Raw genomic sequence first — 18344 nt, 5'->3', positions numbered from 1 at the left:
CCTACAAGACTATTGTTTTTACTAAAATTATTATTAAGCTTTCATATGTATTACATATGAAAGCTTATTGTTTCTGTTAAGATTATTATTATTAAGCTTTCATATTTCATATGAAAGCTTATTGTTTCTGTTAAGATTATTATTATTATTATCCACAAATCGGATTTCTCAGAATCTAACCATAGGATCTTTCTGAAACTTTTACCTATCCCCCCAAAAATGGGTGGTGGCTGTTGATTAAATATATTTTCAAAACGTTTTACGAATCCGAAATCCTCGAATTTTACGAACGAATGCATTTGACCTACAATGCTGTAATTTTGTGACTATTTGACCTATTTTTTCTTTGAGTACCTTGAGACAATTACTTCAAATCTGCAGATTCAGATTTTCTAATTTCGAAAATTCGTCGCTGTGATTTCGAACCGGTATTTATGACCAATTTGACAACTTCTTTAATAGTTGTACGATTTTCATGAAATTTAGCATGTAAGTAGATCTTACCGATGCGACTTCAAAAATATAATTAGAAATTTGCTAAATCATCTCCCCTTATTGAAATTAAGGATCAAAATTTTCAAAAAAAATCATCGAAATATAGGTCAGAATGAAATATGAAAGCTTAATAATAATCTTAACAGAAACAATAAACTTTCATATGAAATATGAAAGCTTAATAATAATAATAATTTTAGTAAAAACAATAGTCTTTCAGACAAAAGTCTGAAAGCCTAATAATAATAATAATTTTAGTAAAAACAATAGTCTTTCAGACAAAAGTCTGAAAGCCTAATAATAGTTTTAGTAATCCCAATAGGATTTCAGACAAAAGTCTGATAGCCTAATTAATATTAATTTGTTTATTGCACTGTATATAATATTAATCAATCACTAATTACAATACATTACAACGAATTGCAACGAAAGCGAACATTAGTGTCAGCAAAAACCCACATACACGAGTTATCTCGTTTCAGGCAAGTGATTTGGGCACAGCGAGCAATTAAATTCAACTAAACTGTTATTTTATGTTTCCAAAGTCAACATTTTGGAGTTACTAGAGGCGTTTTTGTGAACCGATTAGATTAGACCGATTAGCTATTATACGCATTTGTGAACCAAGTTGATTATGCTAATCGTTACATTTGTGAGACGATTTAACTCAACTGATTAGGCAAATCGACCTAATCGTCCCAGGAGGTGTTTAGGCGATTAGATTTGACTTTTTCAAAATGGCGGAATGTTCGACGTCGTAAGTAATTTTTAATGCTTATTGTTGTTTTTTTCCATAAAAAATGTTTTTTTAAAACGCATTTGACGTGTTTAATGTTAACTTTATAGTCCACAAGAATGTTAGATCACCTCTAAGCAATTTTATTCATTTACAGTTTTTTCAATATATTCCTCGATCCTAGGTTTTCTCAGTAAACTTTTTACATGTTTTGTCACTTCAGTTTTCAAAAAAATACTTGAACTTGTTGGACATAGGAGATTGTTTCTAACGGCAACCATTTTTCCTTTTTTGCGTAGATAACCTTCATTTGTCTTTAACAAGTCATCAATAATTAGCAGAGACAATTTTTTTTTCTGATCGGTGTCCGTACCAAATCGTAATTATCAAATTTCACATTTGTGGACCATAGCTAATCAAATCGAAATCATACCAAATCGTACTAGCAAATCAAAACCTAATCTAATCGACTCACAAAAACGCCATGTGTTATTTTGGAGCTATATTGGGTGTTATTGGGTAATTCAATGCGCCGATTCCCCAAAGGTAACCATCAATATTGTAGGACACCATTCATTCGGATTAACCCGTAGTCGCAGGCGTTTTTTTTGTAGAATGCTGAAAATCGGTACGTAGGGTTCGTCCTCTCATGACCACAATGCTTCACCCCAAATTTGAAAATAATCTGACTAAAACCCTAGCCTATATCGCGTTCACAATCCAATTGTTGACAGTCCGACAGACAGGGTGACGAATACGCTCACACGGAAATGTCTTCTTCTTCTTCCTCTATAGTGCCTGACTTTAGTAGAGCGTAAATATGCACTGGCGCATCTTGAAAGACAGCTAAAAACCATCTGGCTTGTATGTACAGTTAAAAACATTTTAAAAGCAGGTCAGTTCACTTCACACATTGGGGGTCAGCTGTGCAGCTGGGATCTTGCTTAGCTGCACTCTGAACTCCTCGATGTTGGTGGCTTGTGTTATTTCGTTTGGCATTGTGTTCCAATCTGTGGTGGTCCTTGGCAAGAAAGAGTACTTGTACACATCTCTGTGAGTTGGTGGTGGACGGTACTTGTTGGTTCCTCTAGTTCTGCCATCGCCTGGTGTTAAGTAGTCTAGCGGTGGGATCTCTATCAGCTCATGTGTCATCTTGTAGAACATGGCTAGTCTAGACCTGACTCGGCGTGTTTCTAATGACTCCCACTGTAGGTGTTGAAGCATGGATGTTACGCTGCCTGGGGTCCTATCAGAGTAATTGCCTGTTGCGAATCTAGCTGCTCTCCGTTGCACGAGGCATATTCCAGTGTGGGTCTCACTAAGGTGGTATATGCGATGGCCTTCACTGGTTGTTTACAGCCCTTCAGGTTGCGATTGATAAAACCGAGGGTCCTGCTGGCTTTGGATCGTATGATGCTGATGTGTTCGTTCCACTTTAGGTTTTTGCTGATGGTAACTGACTCTAGGGTGTGGCCATGCAGGTTGTATTGTACTTGGTGATGGTTCTCTTGTTGGTGACATGTATTACCGTGCATTTCTGGGGGTGAAATTCTATTTGCCATGCACACTCCCATCTGGCAAGTGATGATAGGTCCTTCTGTAGTGCCTGGGCATCCTCTTCACTGTGAATGTGTCAACACATGAGGGCATCATCAGCGAAGAGTCTGACATCTGAGGTGGTGTATTCGGGCAGGTCATTGATGAACGTAAGGAACAGAAGGGGTCCCATCACCGTGCCTTGGGGGACTCCAGATATGACGTCTGCGTAGGAGGAGGAACACCCATCAAGGTTGACTCTCACCCGTTGCCACGTGTTGTCTCTTATCCCATAAAACTGAAGCTTCTGGAGAAGTCGGTGGTGAGGGACCTTGTCGAAGGCCTTGGCAAAATCAAGTAATATCACGTCGACCTGTTCCCCTCTGGCGAGTGATTTAGCAAGGGCATCGATGGTGATGATTCGCTGAGATTCACACAACCTCTTGGATCTAAAGCCATGTTGCTTGTCAGTTAAGATGCTGTTGATGTCATAATGCTTCATTATCTGGCTGTGTACGATATGCTCTAGCACCTTGCAAGACACCGATGTTAACGAGACGGGCCTGTAGTTGGATGGCTGATGTCTGTCTCCCTTCTTAAAGATCGGGACTATTGCCGCCTCCCTCCAGTCATCTGGTATTGTGCCACTGTCTAGGGAAGTCTGGAAGATGGTGGTGAGGATCGGTGCTAATTCATCAAGGTAGTCGCGCAAAGATCTTGTTGGTATTTCATCAGGTCCACTGGCCTTGTGTGGTTTTAGGCCCTTCAGTAGTTTGTGGACCCCACGAGTATCCACGGTGATGTGATCCACGGTTGGATGAGGACTGGGGTCCTTCTCTGGGATGCTTGTCGTGTTCTTCTTTGTATAGACAGAGTGGAATTGCCTGTTCAGGATTTCAGCTTTGATGTCAGATTCGCTGTATAGTAGGCCGTCGTTGTTCTTAAGGGGAGCTACACTGTTTGAGTCTTGCCTCTTGTGTTTTATGTAAGCCCAGAATCGTTTTGAGTTGAGTCTCATGTCTCCACTGATGATATCTTGAAGGTAGGAGTCGTGTGCTCGTCGGATATCTCTTTGGGGTTTTGCCTTAAGGGTGTTGTACCGTATCCATTCCCTATTTGTGTTGTTTCTTCTGGCTCTCTTGTACGCTCGTTTTTTGCGTCTGGTTAATCGGTTGAGGTTTCTGTTCATCCATGGATGCGATTGTTTGGTAGCCGTCATCTTGGATGGTATGTGAGCCGAGATTAGCTGTTCAATTTTTGATCTGAAGCTTGACCACATACGATTTACGTCCTTGTCTCTGTGCTGCGAGTCAAACTCTATGCTGAAGTTCTGTAAGTTCTCCTTGATGGTCTCCACGTCCGCGTTCTTCCACAGGATCACCTTCCTCCGTGGGCTCTTGGATCTTGTAGGCTTGATGTCGGTATCACAGAGGACAATATCATGATCACTCTTCCCTATTGATGGTAATGGTTTAATCTTCTCCACTAATGGGTGTGTCGTGAACAGTAGGTCAAGCGTGTTGTCACCTCTTGTCGGGCATTGTACCATTTGCTCCAGTCCTAGGTCCTCGCTGCCTCCTATGATTTCCTCACTATACTTGTGTGGGTAGGAGTTGCCGTTGATGATCCCGTCTGGCCATTGTATGTCTGGGAGATTATAATCACCTCCAATATGGAAGATGGCATTATGATGTTTAGTTCGTAGTTCCCTGATGTCGGAAATGTAATTGGAGATGTATTGCTCATCTGATCTTGGGGGTCTGTAGAATGACGACACAAGGAGAGATCTTTTATTCGGCAGGTCGATCTTCACTACCAGTAACTCCACGGTCTTGCTGTTGAGGATCTCGGTTGAGGTGAGCGTGTTGGTAACTGCTACCAAAACGCCTCCAAAGTTATCTGTGCCTCTGTCTCTCCGATACACCAAGTAATTTGATGGAAAAAATTCTGATGAGAGCATATCTTTGTTTGTCCAGGTCTCGGTGCCTATTATGATTTCTGGCTTTGATGTCACAATCAGTACAGTTAGTTCTGGAGCTTTATTTCGAATGCTTTGGAAGTTCGCTATAAGCATACGTATCCCTTTTTTGGGGTGGTTTACCTGCTTGGTTGATGTTGGCTTGGGAGAAGATGTTGCTGCAGGGCTGCCTATGGAGCTTGATGATGTGTCAATTACACTGGCTGAATCTGTTGACAGGATGTGGGTGTATATAACAATAAATAACAATTGCAGACTTGGGCCCCGTTTCACAAAAACTTAAATCTCATTAAAATCGTCTTAAAATAAAATTTCATCCTAACTTAAGATACATGAATTTCACAAAACGATTTTACGCATTGAACTTTAGTCCAGTTACTAAATGCATCTAAAAGATGATTTTAGCATTTTAGCTAAAATTCACTAATATAATATTTAAGTTAAAATTTTATCTCAGCATAAGATAGTGGTGTTTCACAAAACTATTCTAGCGACCATTTTAACTAATATTAATTTTCACTTAGTAGAGCCGTCTCCCTCTCCTAACTTAAGATCACAACATTAACAAACATTGATTGGGGCTAATATTCTAGCTAATGGGTCACACAATTTTACCATACCATTACTCACAAAAACAGATGACGCCCCAAATTAGAACCCCCAAGACAAACCCCTACTAAAAAGCCCAGCAAACAAAAGCCTTTGTTACTGTTTTATATATTACCATATGATTTAAGTATAAATTATACTATCTTTAAATAATTAAAAGCCCCCACCCCAAAATACCCTTAAAAGTAAATCTGAACTCACTTCATACCTAATGTCATCGAAAGAAGATCACTCATATACAAAAAAATAATATCGTCCTGGTTTAAAATTATAAATTATACTATTTTTTAAATAAAAAACAGCTTCCTTCCCAAAGTACTTTTAGAAGTAAATCTGAACTCACTTCATACCTAATGTCATGGAAAGAAGAGCACTCATATACAAAAAAAAATATTGTCCTGGTTTAAAATTATAAATTATACTATTTTTAAATAATTAACAGGCCCCTTCCCACCCCCAAAGTCCCTTAAAGTAAATCAATCTGAACTCACTTTATACCTAATGTCATGGAAAGAAGAGCACTCATATACAAAAAAAAATATCATCCTGGTTTAAAATGATAAATGTTTTTAAATCATGAACAGCCCCCCCCCCCCCCCCAAAAAAAAACCAACAAAACAATCTGAACTCACTTCATACCTTATGTCATGGCAGGAGAGCACTCATATACTAAAAAAACTGTCCTGGTTTAAAATGGCCCTGGGTTATGATTATTTGTAAAAAGATAAATCAGTAAGCTCACATCTGTTTATTGAAAAATGTTATTGGCGTTAATAACATAAGATAAAATCAGAGAAGCACACAGTATTTTTTCTTGGGGAAAAAATCATTATAATTGAATAAGATACATAGGTCTTATCTGATAAGGAATGTGGCACTTTGGCATTTTCGAAGGAGCCTTGAAAGGGTTAATGGGGATTACATTTCAAATCTAGGCATCAGAACAATGGTCATTTGGTGGATTAATTTTAAAGCTGTTTTAACAATACTTTTAAAATTCGACAATAATTTACCACCTGATTAACTTGTAAAATGTCACAATTGCAGTCGTTTGAGTCGCACCTTACATCGCTCAGTTCCGTTTATTCACCTTTTAAAAATATTAATCATGTTTTATAAATTCCCGAAACACACCCATAAATATCATATGTTTGTAACTAAGTGACAATTCTCAATAGTCTTTGTTATCAAAAATACCATAAAACTACGAAATTCAAGCAATTTCATTCGTCGATACGCATTATTACCATTGAAGACAGCTAGTAAATCAAATGCCAAGGTCATGAAAGCGACAAAAGTTCAAGGCTAACCCAAAGATATGTTTCTAATTGAACAAAATGCAATAAACTCATTCCAATAATTTATTTCATCTCTACAACTGTCAGACCTTGTGCAAACATGGCGAAAATGCATAAAAATCTCCCAGTTCAACCTGTAAACAGTTTTCAGTTCCGTATCTTGGTTTCAAGGTTGTCATAGCCGGGGGTGGTAGTGGGGATAAGCTCCCACTATCTATAAAGTGCCCCCATGGCGTGCGTCTCCAACAGCCTCTGTCAACTAATAGTCCAACTCCTGACCTTCCTGTGTGGCTTAGCCTCTAAGCCTGGCGAAACTGTTTTTACTGACAGGAGAAGGGGCCACTGGCGCCTTAAAACCAGTTGCTTTTGGAAGATGGGGCTCGTCAGCCTAGGAACTTAGGAAGGCAGCTCACCTAGGGGAAGGAAACCCTGATTTCAAACCTCCGCTGCCTTGCGGCCATACCCACCCATGGGAAAAGCTTCGGGAGTCAACCCTGAGGGAAAATCCGGAGTGGAACCCTAAGGCGGATGGATAGCCGACTTCCGACTTCTTTCTGGCAGTTCCTGCAGCCAAAGCGATGCCAAATGTATTGCTCTGCTTTCCTTTGGACAACATTGTTGAGGCCGAGAGGGTGATCCTGACGACTGGGCACCCCAGGATCTCCATACACCTCGCCCAGGTATGTGCCCTGGAGAAGTCACTTCAGTGTCACTGTTCACAGCGTCAGAAACAACACGGGGGACAGCAGTTATGAGTGATAAGCCCAGACCAATTGGCGAAGGTCAGGGCGCTATGGGTTGTCTCCGACAGTGGGAGGGATCTTCGTATCCCAGTGGTCAGCTACCGCCCGCCTCAAGCCGAGCAGCCTCAAGCGTTAGTAAGGCGCTGACCCGCCATGGTCCGTCTGCTTCAGTGGTTGCCTGGAGCTTAGAGTAAAGCTCGAAAAGCAGATCGCAACATCGAACCAAGCAAAACAAAAACAGAAAGTAAGAAGAAGAAACTACAGCCTGCGTCAGATTGACGAATCAAGGAAAACAACCATCATCGACACCAAACTCACCAGACTGAGGGTATCACGGTGGCTAAGTGGGTAAGGCGCTGGCTCGCTAGCCTGGATGTCGGGTGTTCGATCCCTGCATTGGCCGAGAAAGTTCATCCAGATTTTCCGGCGTGGTTCCCCCTTGTCAGTGATGCAGTACGGAGGGCCTGACAAGGACAGCTGTCTAGTCATTCGGATGAGATGAAAAACCGAGGTCCCGTGTACACATTGGCGTGCACGTAAAAGATCCCTTGACAGTTGGAATTCGATATAAGAGTAGGCCGTAGTGCCGCTGTCCGGGCAAACTTTCCCCTCATAGCACACTGTATGGTGTATGCCCGTCTTCATTTCCCCAACATCCAAAGCATGATCATCGCCATGCTCCCTCAGTGACGCCTACGTTGGCTTGGACACGTGAGGCGCATGGAGGATGGTCGCCTGCTGAAGGATGTTCTCTATGGCGAGCACACATCAGGCTCCAGACCAGTTAGCCGCCCAAGCTGCCCTACAAGGATGACTGCAAAAGAGACATGAGGTCTGCTGACATCATTCCAGGCACATGGGAAGCAGTCGTGGCCGATAGCAGCAACTGGCATCAAGTGGTGTGCAGGGGGGTGGAGAGAGTGGAGGCAAAGAGGGAGCAGCAGTGGCATAACAGGAGGGAGCGGCAGTGATTGCAAACAGCCTCAACACACCTAATAATACCAACATAATACAGCTGCAGCAAATGTGACAGAGACTGCCATTCGAGAATTGGACGCCACAGTCACAGTCAACGCTGTTCCACATCAAGGAATTGACATTCCAGGCGCAGTCCATTGTCTTTTGAGACAGACGGAGACTAAGAGATCTCTTCACACCCGTATGCCCGTTACTGAAAAACGACACAACCCAGGTGAAAGCAATTTTAACTGAAATCTATTAAAATTCCATTTTAAGTTACAATCGAATTTCCGTAAAATGTATATAATTTAAAATTCGGTTTTAATTTTAGTTAAAATCTATTTTTTGCGAAACAGGACCCAGTTTCTGCCACTGGTATAAGAGGAGCAAGAGTATCTTTCACAAGTTGATATAGCTCATCCATTTATTGACCTTGTACCTCATCAAGACATGATGTTTTTGTTAACAAAAATATTTTAGCGTTAAGTTGAATATATATTTTCTAATTTGTAATATATTTAAAATTTTGAGAGTGAAAGAAATACATGTATATCATGAAATGGTACACTTATATTCTTATTATGCCATTTATCACAATATTACAAAGCGTACAAAATATAGGCCAATCTATCTATTTGTAAATGTACACATTATCAGATGAGGAAAATATTAAGTATGATATGATAAAATGATTTGTAATTTTGAGCAAAGTTAAATTATTGCATCTTAAACATGGGCAGGTTCACATTCCCCTTCTCCATATTTCTTTGTCATTTCATTAAATTTCTTACTACTTTCATTCACATACGTCTGAAAAATATACAATAATAATATTAATGGAATTAAGGACTGTAAAATACAACAAGATACTGTTAAAGAGGCACCCCTTTTTTAATAAGCATATATGTAACCATACAGTCAATTGCAGCTTGGGCACTATCTGCAAAAGTTGTCACCAATTTTTCAATATTTTGAAAACATTTTTTCCAGAATTCCAGCAAGTTTGAAAAAAAGGTCTCGAAAACTACGATTACAAGGTTTATATGACAATAGCAGTAAATAATTGATAGGTTACTCAGATTTTAAATATGCCAAATCTGTAAAATCCAGAAGTAATTAACGGAAATTGTTAAAATATATAGTCTTCTTAATCTTAATAATGTAAACAACATATACGAAGAGTGTTCACAAGAGATTATGGAGGACGGACGGGGCAACGGCAATATACAACCACATTTCCACGTGGGCATATAAAAATCTAGTATAGTCTCTATTGGGTTCACAAGGTTTTCGGCAAAGGGGGGATAACTCAGGATAGGTAGGGATCGATGACCTCAATGCTTCAAGTCAAATATGAAAAAGATCAATTAAAAACTATAGCCTTTAATGCGTTCACAAAGTTTTGGAAGAAATAGGGGGCATAACTCCGGCAACAAAAAGTCGGAAAATGCTTCACACCAAATTTTACCAAACATTCGTTAAAATCCGATGACAAGGTTTTCACCAAAAGGGGGATAACTCTGAAAAAAAAAGTAGCAGAAAGCTCAATATCGATAGGATTCGTAGGACTTCGTTCTCTCCTAACCCCATTGCTTCAATCCAAATTAAAAAAAACGTAGCTTTTATCGCATTCACATCGCATTGACAAAGGATGGATTACTAATGAATAGAAAGTTGTGGAAAGCTGAAAATCGATAAGCTTCATTCTCTCGATGACCCCAATACCTGATTTGAAAAAACATATTATTAAACCAGCGGCTGCCAGGCAGGATACGCCCACATTTTGCAAGAGATGGATAGAGAACAAGCTAAACAAGCCAACAGTGAGCTGATGTCCCCCGCCGAAATCCCCAAATAAATAGATGACACATATTAATTAATCGCACATTTATTTTTTTCAAAAGTATCGAAGTTTCATCACTCTCTATCGGATAGATTCAAGATTATCTTGTCCCAAAGCATCGACCAATGAAATTGATTAGCTCTGCTTAACTTTAGCTTGAAATGTTAATCATTGAAATCAGTAAAGACATTCACCTAATGAACATCTACATCAGGTTTAAACATTCTACCTCAATTAAAAGCAGAGTTTTTATGTTCCAAATTCTTGACCAATCAAATTGCTTATCGCTCATTACCCTAAGCAGAAAATGCTCATCTTCGAACTCCATCAAGGCATTCACCTAATGAACGCCTACACTAAGTTTGAACATTCTACCTCAATTAGAAGGAGAGTTGTTGTGTTCCAAAGTCTCGACCAATCAAATTGCTTATTGCTCTGCTTACTCTCGTCAGAAAATTTTCATTATCGAACTTAATCAAGGTATTGATGTAATAAAGCTATACACCAAGTGTCCTCACTCTCACTTAATTAGAACTAATGTTTTCGTGTCCCAAAGCATCAACCAATCAAATTGCTTATCTCTGCTTACCCTAAGCAGAAAATGCTCATCTTCGAACTCCATCAAGGCATTGACCAAAAAAAAACCTACACCTAGTTTGAACAATCTAGCTCACTTAGAAGGAGAGTTATTGTGTTCCAAAATCTTGGCCAATCAAATTGCTTATCAATCTACTTACCCTGAGCAGAAAATACTCATTATCGAACTTAGTCAAGGTATTGATGTAATGAAACTATACATCAAGTTTCATCACTATCACTTAATTAGAACTAAAGTTATCGTGTCCCAAAGCATCAACCAATCAAATTGCTTATCTCTGCTTACACTAAGCGGAAAATGCTCATCCTCGAACACCACCCAGGCATTGACCTAATAAACACCGGGATCAGGTCGTTTCATCCCCCTACCGGTTCATCTCGGGCTGTTTCATCCCAAATTTACATGGGTCCTTTCATCCCACTTTTATTGGGTCGTTTCATCCCACAAATTTAAAAAACCGGTATTACATGAATTTTTAATATTTTATTTATACATTCGGATGGGACGAAAAACAGAGGTCCCGTGTATACATTGGCGTGCACGTAAAAGATCCCTTGGCAGTTGGAATTCGATATAAGAGTAGGCCATAGTGCCGCTGCCCGGGCAACATTTCCCTCACAGAACACTGCATTACGTATGCCAGTCTTCATTAGCCAAGTCGGAGCAGAACAGTAGGACGTTAAACCCCATTTCATTTCATTTCCAATATATCACATAAGGTCTTTTTAAGCAGGGTATAATATAATAAACTGTTTCAATGGCATTTAGTAATTGAACTATAGTATACAGGTCACAATTCTATGGAATACAATTACTGCTTTTTACTGAGAAAAAGCAGTAATTGTATTCCATAGAATTGTGACCTGTATACTATAATATAATAACTTTTACACAGTATTATTAACTGTATGATCCATTAACCGACCGATCGGTTATCTGTATTGTAATTAATTTTAACATAAAGTGTAAATATGGCATATAAAAACATCATAATGGGATAAATAATCAACACAAATTGCAAATTTTGCTACAAATAATGTAAAGTGCCTATAAATAAAAACCAGCGGCTGCCAGGCAGGATACGACCACATTTTCGAGAGATGGATAGAGAACAAGCTAAAAAGAAAGTGATTTTTCCTACAATCAAGGGCCATAATTCAGGAAATTACAATTCGATATGCGCAAATATCGAAAGGAACCAAGATCTTTGTGTTATAAACTTACATTTCAAGTTTCAACAAAATCGGATAAAAATTGTGACCTCCATAGGATCCACAACCTTGATATACCATATTTTTACGCTATTTGAGAACGAAGGGCGGCCATTTTGTTTGTCAGTTTGGGGTCGATTTTCACGAAATTCGAACTCAGCCGTCCTCATGGTGTAACGGTGATATAATAATATGTTTTTTTTAAATCGGATAAAAATTATGACCTTTTATAGGGTTCAAAAGCTAAAAACGCGATTTTTCGTACAATCAGGGGCCATAATTCAGGAAGTTACGATCCTATATGCGCGAAAATCGCAAGGAACTGGGATCTTTGGGTTATAAACTTACATTTTAAGTTTCAACACAATCGGATAAAAATTGTGACCTCTATAGGGACCACAACCTTGATATACCATATTTTTACGCTATTTGAGAACGAACGGCGGCCATTTTGTCTGTCAATTTTGGGCCGATTTTCACGAAATTCGAACTCAGCCGGCCTTAGGGTGTAACAGTGATATAATAATACGGCTTTTTAAATCGGATAAAAATTATGACCTCTATAGGGTCCTCAAGCTAAAAACGCGATTTTTCGTAAAATCAGGGGCCATAATTCATGAAGTTACGATCTGATATGCGCAAATATCGAAAGGAACCGAGATCTTTGGGTTATAAACTTACATTTCAAGTTTCAACAAAATCGGATAAAAATTGTGACCTCTATAGGGTCCACAACCTTGATATACCATATTTTTACACTATTTGAGAACGAACGGCGGCCATTCAAACTCAGCCATCCTTAGGGTGTAACGGTGATATAATAATATGGTATTTAAAATCGGATAAAAATTATGACCTCTATAGGGTCCACAAGCTAAAAACGCGATTTTTCGTACAATTAGGGGCCATAATTCAGGAAGTTATGGTCCGATGTGCGCGAATATCGAAAGCAGCCGAGATCTTTTGGAGATAAACCTATATTTCATGTTTTGTCAAATCAGATAAGAATTGCGACCTGTAGAGTGTCCACAAACAAATAAATAAAAAAAAACGTGGTACTGAAGTCGTGTACCATGTTTCGTTTGTATCTATAACACAAGTAAGCGTGGTACGGCTATCGCAGCCCCGGATTCTATTACATCATTTTTTTTTAAAATATCAACTTATGGTTCTTTCTTATCGTCCCCATATTTTATTATACCACGTTAATTTTTACCTGCCACGTTTTGTTTCATATCTAGGCCTATCTAATATTCCAATGTACCACGTAGGGTCTTTTTAAATTGTGTATAATAATGGTTACACCATATCATTAACCGTATGCATCAACCGACCGATCGGCTATCTGTATTGTAATTTATTTTAAGATAAAGTATAAATATAGCCTATAAAAACATCAAAATTGATTAAATGATCAACATATTTTGAAAAATTAGCTTTAAATAATGTAAAATCCCTATAATTAAATAGTAAGTGGTACTGAAGCAGCGTACCACGTTTCGTTTCTATGAAAGCAGTAAGGCAAGCGTGGTATTTTGAAGCGTGGTATTTAGCCTCTGCCGTTGTCTTCAGATCTTCAGAGAACGTTAAAAGAAAGCATGCAGTGTCCACCTTACAACAGGTTCCATTGATTAACGATTTATTTTCTAACTTATCACGGGGGGTTGGATTGCTGAATGGTTGGCACGTGTGTGTAAGTTCTAAAATGGTAACTATAATCAAATCAATGTACAGTAAAGTGAGCAGTATTGTAAAGTTTAAAGGGTTATTATCTTCAACATTTTCAAGTTATTCAGGAGTAAAACAAGGCGAGTCACTATCCCCACTTTTATTTTTAATATTTATTAACGACTTAAGAAAGTTTTTATTCAGCGAAAATCCAAATTTTATACACTTAGAAAATATCATTATATATTCACTACTCTTTGCTGACGACACGGCCCTCTTTGCAACACAACCGGAAGCTTTACAAATACTTTTAAATAAATTTGTCGATTTTTGTAAAATTTGGAATTTAGAAATAAATGCTAAGAAAACCAAAATAGTAATCTTTCACCGTGGTAGGCTACAAATAAATTTCAAATGGTTTATAAACGATACACAACTCGAAATAGTTAAACAATACATATATCTTGGTCTTTTAATATGTGATAATGGTAAATTCTCAAAAACTGAAAAACGCGTTGAAAAGCAGTGGGGGCACTTTTAGCTTCAACAAAAACCTTTTATTTTAATACGAATGTTTATTGTCAACTATTTAACACTATGGTTTCATCTATTTTTAATTATGCTTGTGAAGTTTGGGGTTTCCATAATGGCAAATCAATAGATAAAGTACAAAATATTTTTATGAGATATATTTTAAAAGTAGGTAAAAATTGCCCTGTTGCTGCAATGTTGGGCGAATTAGGAATGTTTCCAGCTATAGTTAATCGTAAAATAAGATTAATAAGATATTGGTACAAAATATTGAACAATAAGAATTCATTAATATTTAATGTATATACTATCCTATATAACGATGCGTTAAATGGCTCTCCAAACTGGGCAGCTGACATAATATTACTTTTAAATAATGTGGGTTTTTCATATATTTGGGACCAACAAGACGCGTCTGACCTATCCATCTTATCGCTAATACAACAACGCATAAAAGATCAATATTACCAGGAATGGTTCGCCACACTGGAAGACTCAAGCAAACTTAGGTTTTATAAATTATTTAAGACTATTCATGAACCTGAAAGCTACCTTCAATCGAATATTCAAATGAAATACAAAACTATTATCTGTCATTTTCGTTGTGGTTTTCTCCAACTAAATATTGAAACCGGGCGTTATAACAAAATCGAAAGAAACAACAGATTATGTAAATGTTGCAACATGAGAGCTGTTGAAGATGAATTTCACTTTCTGTTGTGCTGTCCCGCTTATATTTCTCTCCGTAGAATATATTTCTCTCGTTATTTTTGGTTTTTTCCATCACTCCAAAAGTTAATAAACCTGATGAATCAAGGAAATAATAATAAAAAGACACTGGCTAATCTTGGAAAATATTTATATTATTCAATGAAAATTAGAAACCAACTGTTAGAATTGTAATACTTTTAACTATCAATCGACCATAATTAAATATCCGTATTCTATCATATATGCTTGAGTGCGCGGCGACGGGGTGGGTATAATTCGTTTTTACTTGGTGGTGATGCAATAGTTCTTGCGTGTGTAATATTGTTACATGTATAAGGGTCTAGTTTGATTTTATTTTTATTTTTTATTATCATTATTTTTTTTTTTTTCTTTTATTTATTTATTTATTTATATTTTTTTTTTGAATTAGTGGGATTGGGGTGCGGTGGGAGTATCAAATAGTAATTGTTCCGATTTATTAAATTATCTATTTTATTTAAATTATTATTTGGTAGAAAGCGGGAAGGGGGTATGGGGTGGGGGCGGTATCAAATTAGTATATATTCTTTGCTCTCTCCTTCTGATATATATATATATGTATATAGGTGTACATAAATTTCCGAAGTATTTAGGGTAGTGATGTGAATTTGCACTAAGGGAGGTGGGGGTATTTACACTCTATTGTTATTCATACATTAATTATCAATGTATATTATTTATATTTGTATACATGTTTTGGCTACAGCAAACTTTTTGCTTCGCCTGTAATAAAAAAAGTTCAAAAAAAAAAAAAGTTCATGTATCATAAAGTCTGTCATTGAGTCAACTGGCATGGTTTCGAATCCCCGGTTGTACGTGACAATGAGTAGGGTCGCCTGTCCAACTTTGTGGGTTTTCTCCGGGGTCCTCCGGTTTCCTCCCACTGCTAAAGACCCCTACGTGCAAGCGAATTATGGAAATAAAATTGAACCAAATGTTAGTCCCGAAATGACCTAGTTTGTGTCGAGTTGAGGTTAAACCCCATTTCTCTCTCTCTTTCTCTCTCTCTCTCTATATATATAACTTATCACACAGTTTAGACCACAATGTGTTACGATTCTCATTTTGGTATTCTAAATGAATTCTTATTTGGATTTCTTATATTTGGAGATGTTTAGTTTCATTTCGTGTACGGAAATTAAATCAACGATCAGTTTTAAAATTAATCATGGTTTCGAAATAATATCAATCTAATTTGTCTTATTTATTTGGCGAGTGATTCAGCTGTCAATATGTAATTATAAAACACCTTTTTATAAAGATGATAAATGATGTTAGACATCATAAACTAACAAACAATACGAGTATGCTTTATTACAAAACCATCGGTGAACTAATCTAAAATCATAATGGAAATTAACTAACAATACGAATAAACAATACAAATTAATATACAGCGATGAACTAATGGTCGCATGCCACTATGCCCACTTTTCTAATAAAAACAAGTTTCACTCAGGCGAGGAACAATAGAGGGATTAAAAAGCGTTAATGAGGGAACAATAGAGAGATTAACAAGGGATTAATTAGTGTGGTCAGTACTTAGCACATATCTCCTGATATATGAACTACAGTTCACCTGCATTTGCAGAAGTAAACTGGAAGTGACTAAATATTCAGTCTTATGATGACGAGATGAACTTACTCTAATCATTAAATTGATGAATTTTATGATAACATGATTACACTTGAATATAATATGAATAATGTTCAGCACACATTACACTGTCTTTATAAGGGCACACATTACACTGTCTTTATAAGGACACACAGAAGTCATACTGCCATATTTCATCATGGCAAACGTTCAAGTAGATATCCAGTACATCCCAAATTCTCGGGGAGGAGAAAACTTAGTCTATGGAGGATATAAATTCTGTGTGAAGAATAGGAAGGAAGAACGGGTGGAGATGTTGTATACGAGGTTGTCCAGCAACCCTGAACACCCATCATGGCCTCATCACCAAATATTCCAGAAACCACAGCCACGCTGCTAACCCACACAAGGTGGCATTTGACAAATTTCATGCTGCCATGAAAACCAAGGTGCAAGAGGAAACCAAACCAGTCTTTGCCATTTATCAAGAGGAAGTATCAGGTATGTATTTATCTAAATGCATTTAGAATTCATTTGTAAATCTGTAATCTTGAGTGTCGATGATTTAAAGGCTTCAATGTGAAAGCATAATGAACAATTTTTTCTAAACGAATCAATCGAGCGTCTTATCTAGGATTAATGAATATTTTTTTCTTTTTTCTTTTTTTGTGTAGAGCCCTTCGATCTGACCCTGACTCAACTGAGATAATTAGTGAGGTACCAACACTCTACAGTTGCAGTTCTTCCCTGTATAGAGCCCGAGCAAAGATCCTTCCAGTACTTCCTCAGACCCGCAACGACATCCAGACTCCTACACCAAGACCACATCAGGAGAATGAGCAAGCGTACTCTGAGGTCACTATACTACAGTTGGGTGCCAACGGCAAATTACGGCCTAAGAGAAGGAAGTACCGGCAACTTGAAACCCGACTTCAAACCCTGAAAACTGATCTTCAAAACGGTATAAAGACCTTATTTGAATATGCCGATTGCGTAGCCCATTTAACTGCTTTGTAAATGACATGAATGATTTTTGATTTTTTACTGTTTATGTTTTACTATTATGATATTTTTTTTTATTGTTTATGTTTTACTATTATGATATTTTTTTTTATTGTTTACTATTATGATTATAATTTTAACCAATTCATATTTATCTTGTTGTAACTATTATTATAGGTATGTTATATTTTTATTGAATTGTAAAATGTGATGTATGATATATCAAACAGAAAAATAAAAATAAAACTTTATACAGTAATATCTATATTTTTTTTCCTTCCAAGTGCCCACTACCAACTAATCCTAATCTGCTTAATATACTAATCCGATTAATACACTAATCCAATTAAGAATTAATTGGACTTAATCCCTTATTTTTCAAAAGTGGGCATAGTGGGGGCACACCGAACTAATTTGGCCGTGATCGGTAATCAACAAAAATCGACGAGTAAAACTTATTTATTCCATACATTATTGATTATTTAACAATAAGTAAGTGTTTAACAGTTTATTTAACGATAAGTACAACTCGGGTAATTGACTGCTATTATAATAACAAGGGGGATGAAACAACCCAGGATTAAACAGTCCGATAAAAAATCAGGTTGAGATGAAACAGCCCGGGGTGAAACGTTTGTGGGATGAACTGACCCGCATCCATAAACCAATACACCAAGTTTGAACATTCTAGCTCAATTAGAAAATCTAGAGTTATTGTGTCCCAAAAAGTGTGACGGACAGACAGACAAACGGACGGACAAACCCATTTTAATAGTCCCCTGCTTTCTT

The 18344-nt window shown here is 37.5% G+C and overlaps 1 protein-coding gene across 4 annotated transcripts in view; it reads right to left on the bottom strand.

Annotated features, from left to right (window-relative positions):
• Nucleotides 1–8590: 8590 nt before the first annotated feature.
• Nucleotides 8591–18344, bottom strand: part of LOC126817150 (choline transporter-like protein 1) — a 427912-nt gene continuing 418158 nt past the window's right edge. For all 4 annotated transcript variants that reach the window (XM_056100629.1, XM_050543993.2, XM_056100630.1 and 1 more), the window contains one exon: nt 8591–9165. In XM_056100629.1, the coding sequence (XP_055956604.1) occupies nt 9082–9165 (84 nt within the window). In that variant the 3' untranslated portion in view covers nt 8591–9081. The remainder of the gene's footprint in view (nt 9166–18344) is intronic.

This window comes from Patella vulgata, chromosome 4, assembly GCF_932274485.2.
Source record: "Patella vulgata chromosome 4, xgPatVulg1.2, whole genome shotgun sequence".
NCBI classification, from domain to species: Eukaryota; Metazoa; Mollusca; class Gastropoda; family Patellidae; genus Patella; species Patella vulgata.
Note: the sequence above shows the minus strand (reverse complement) of the source record. Positions and strands in the feature narration are given on the sequence as shown.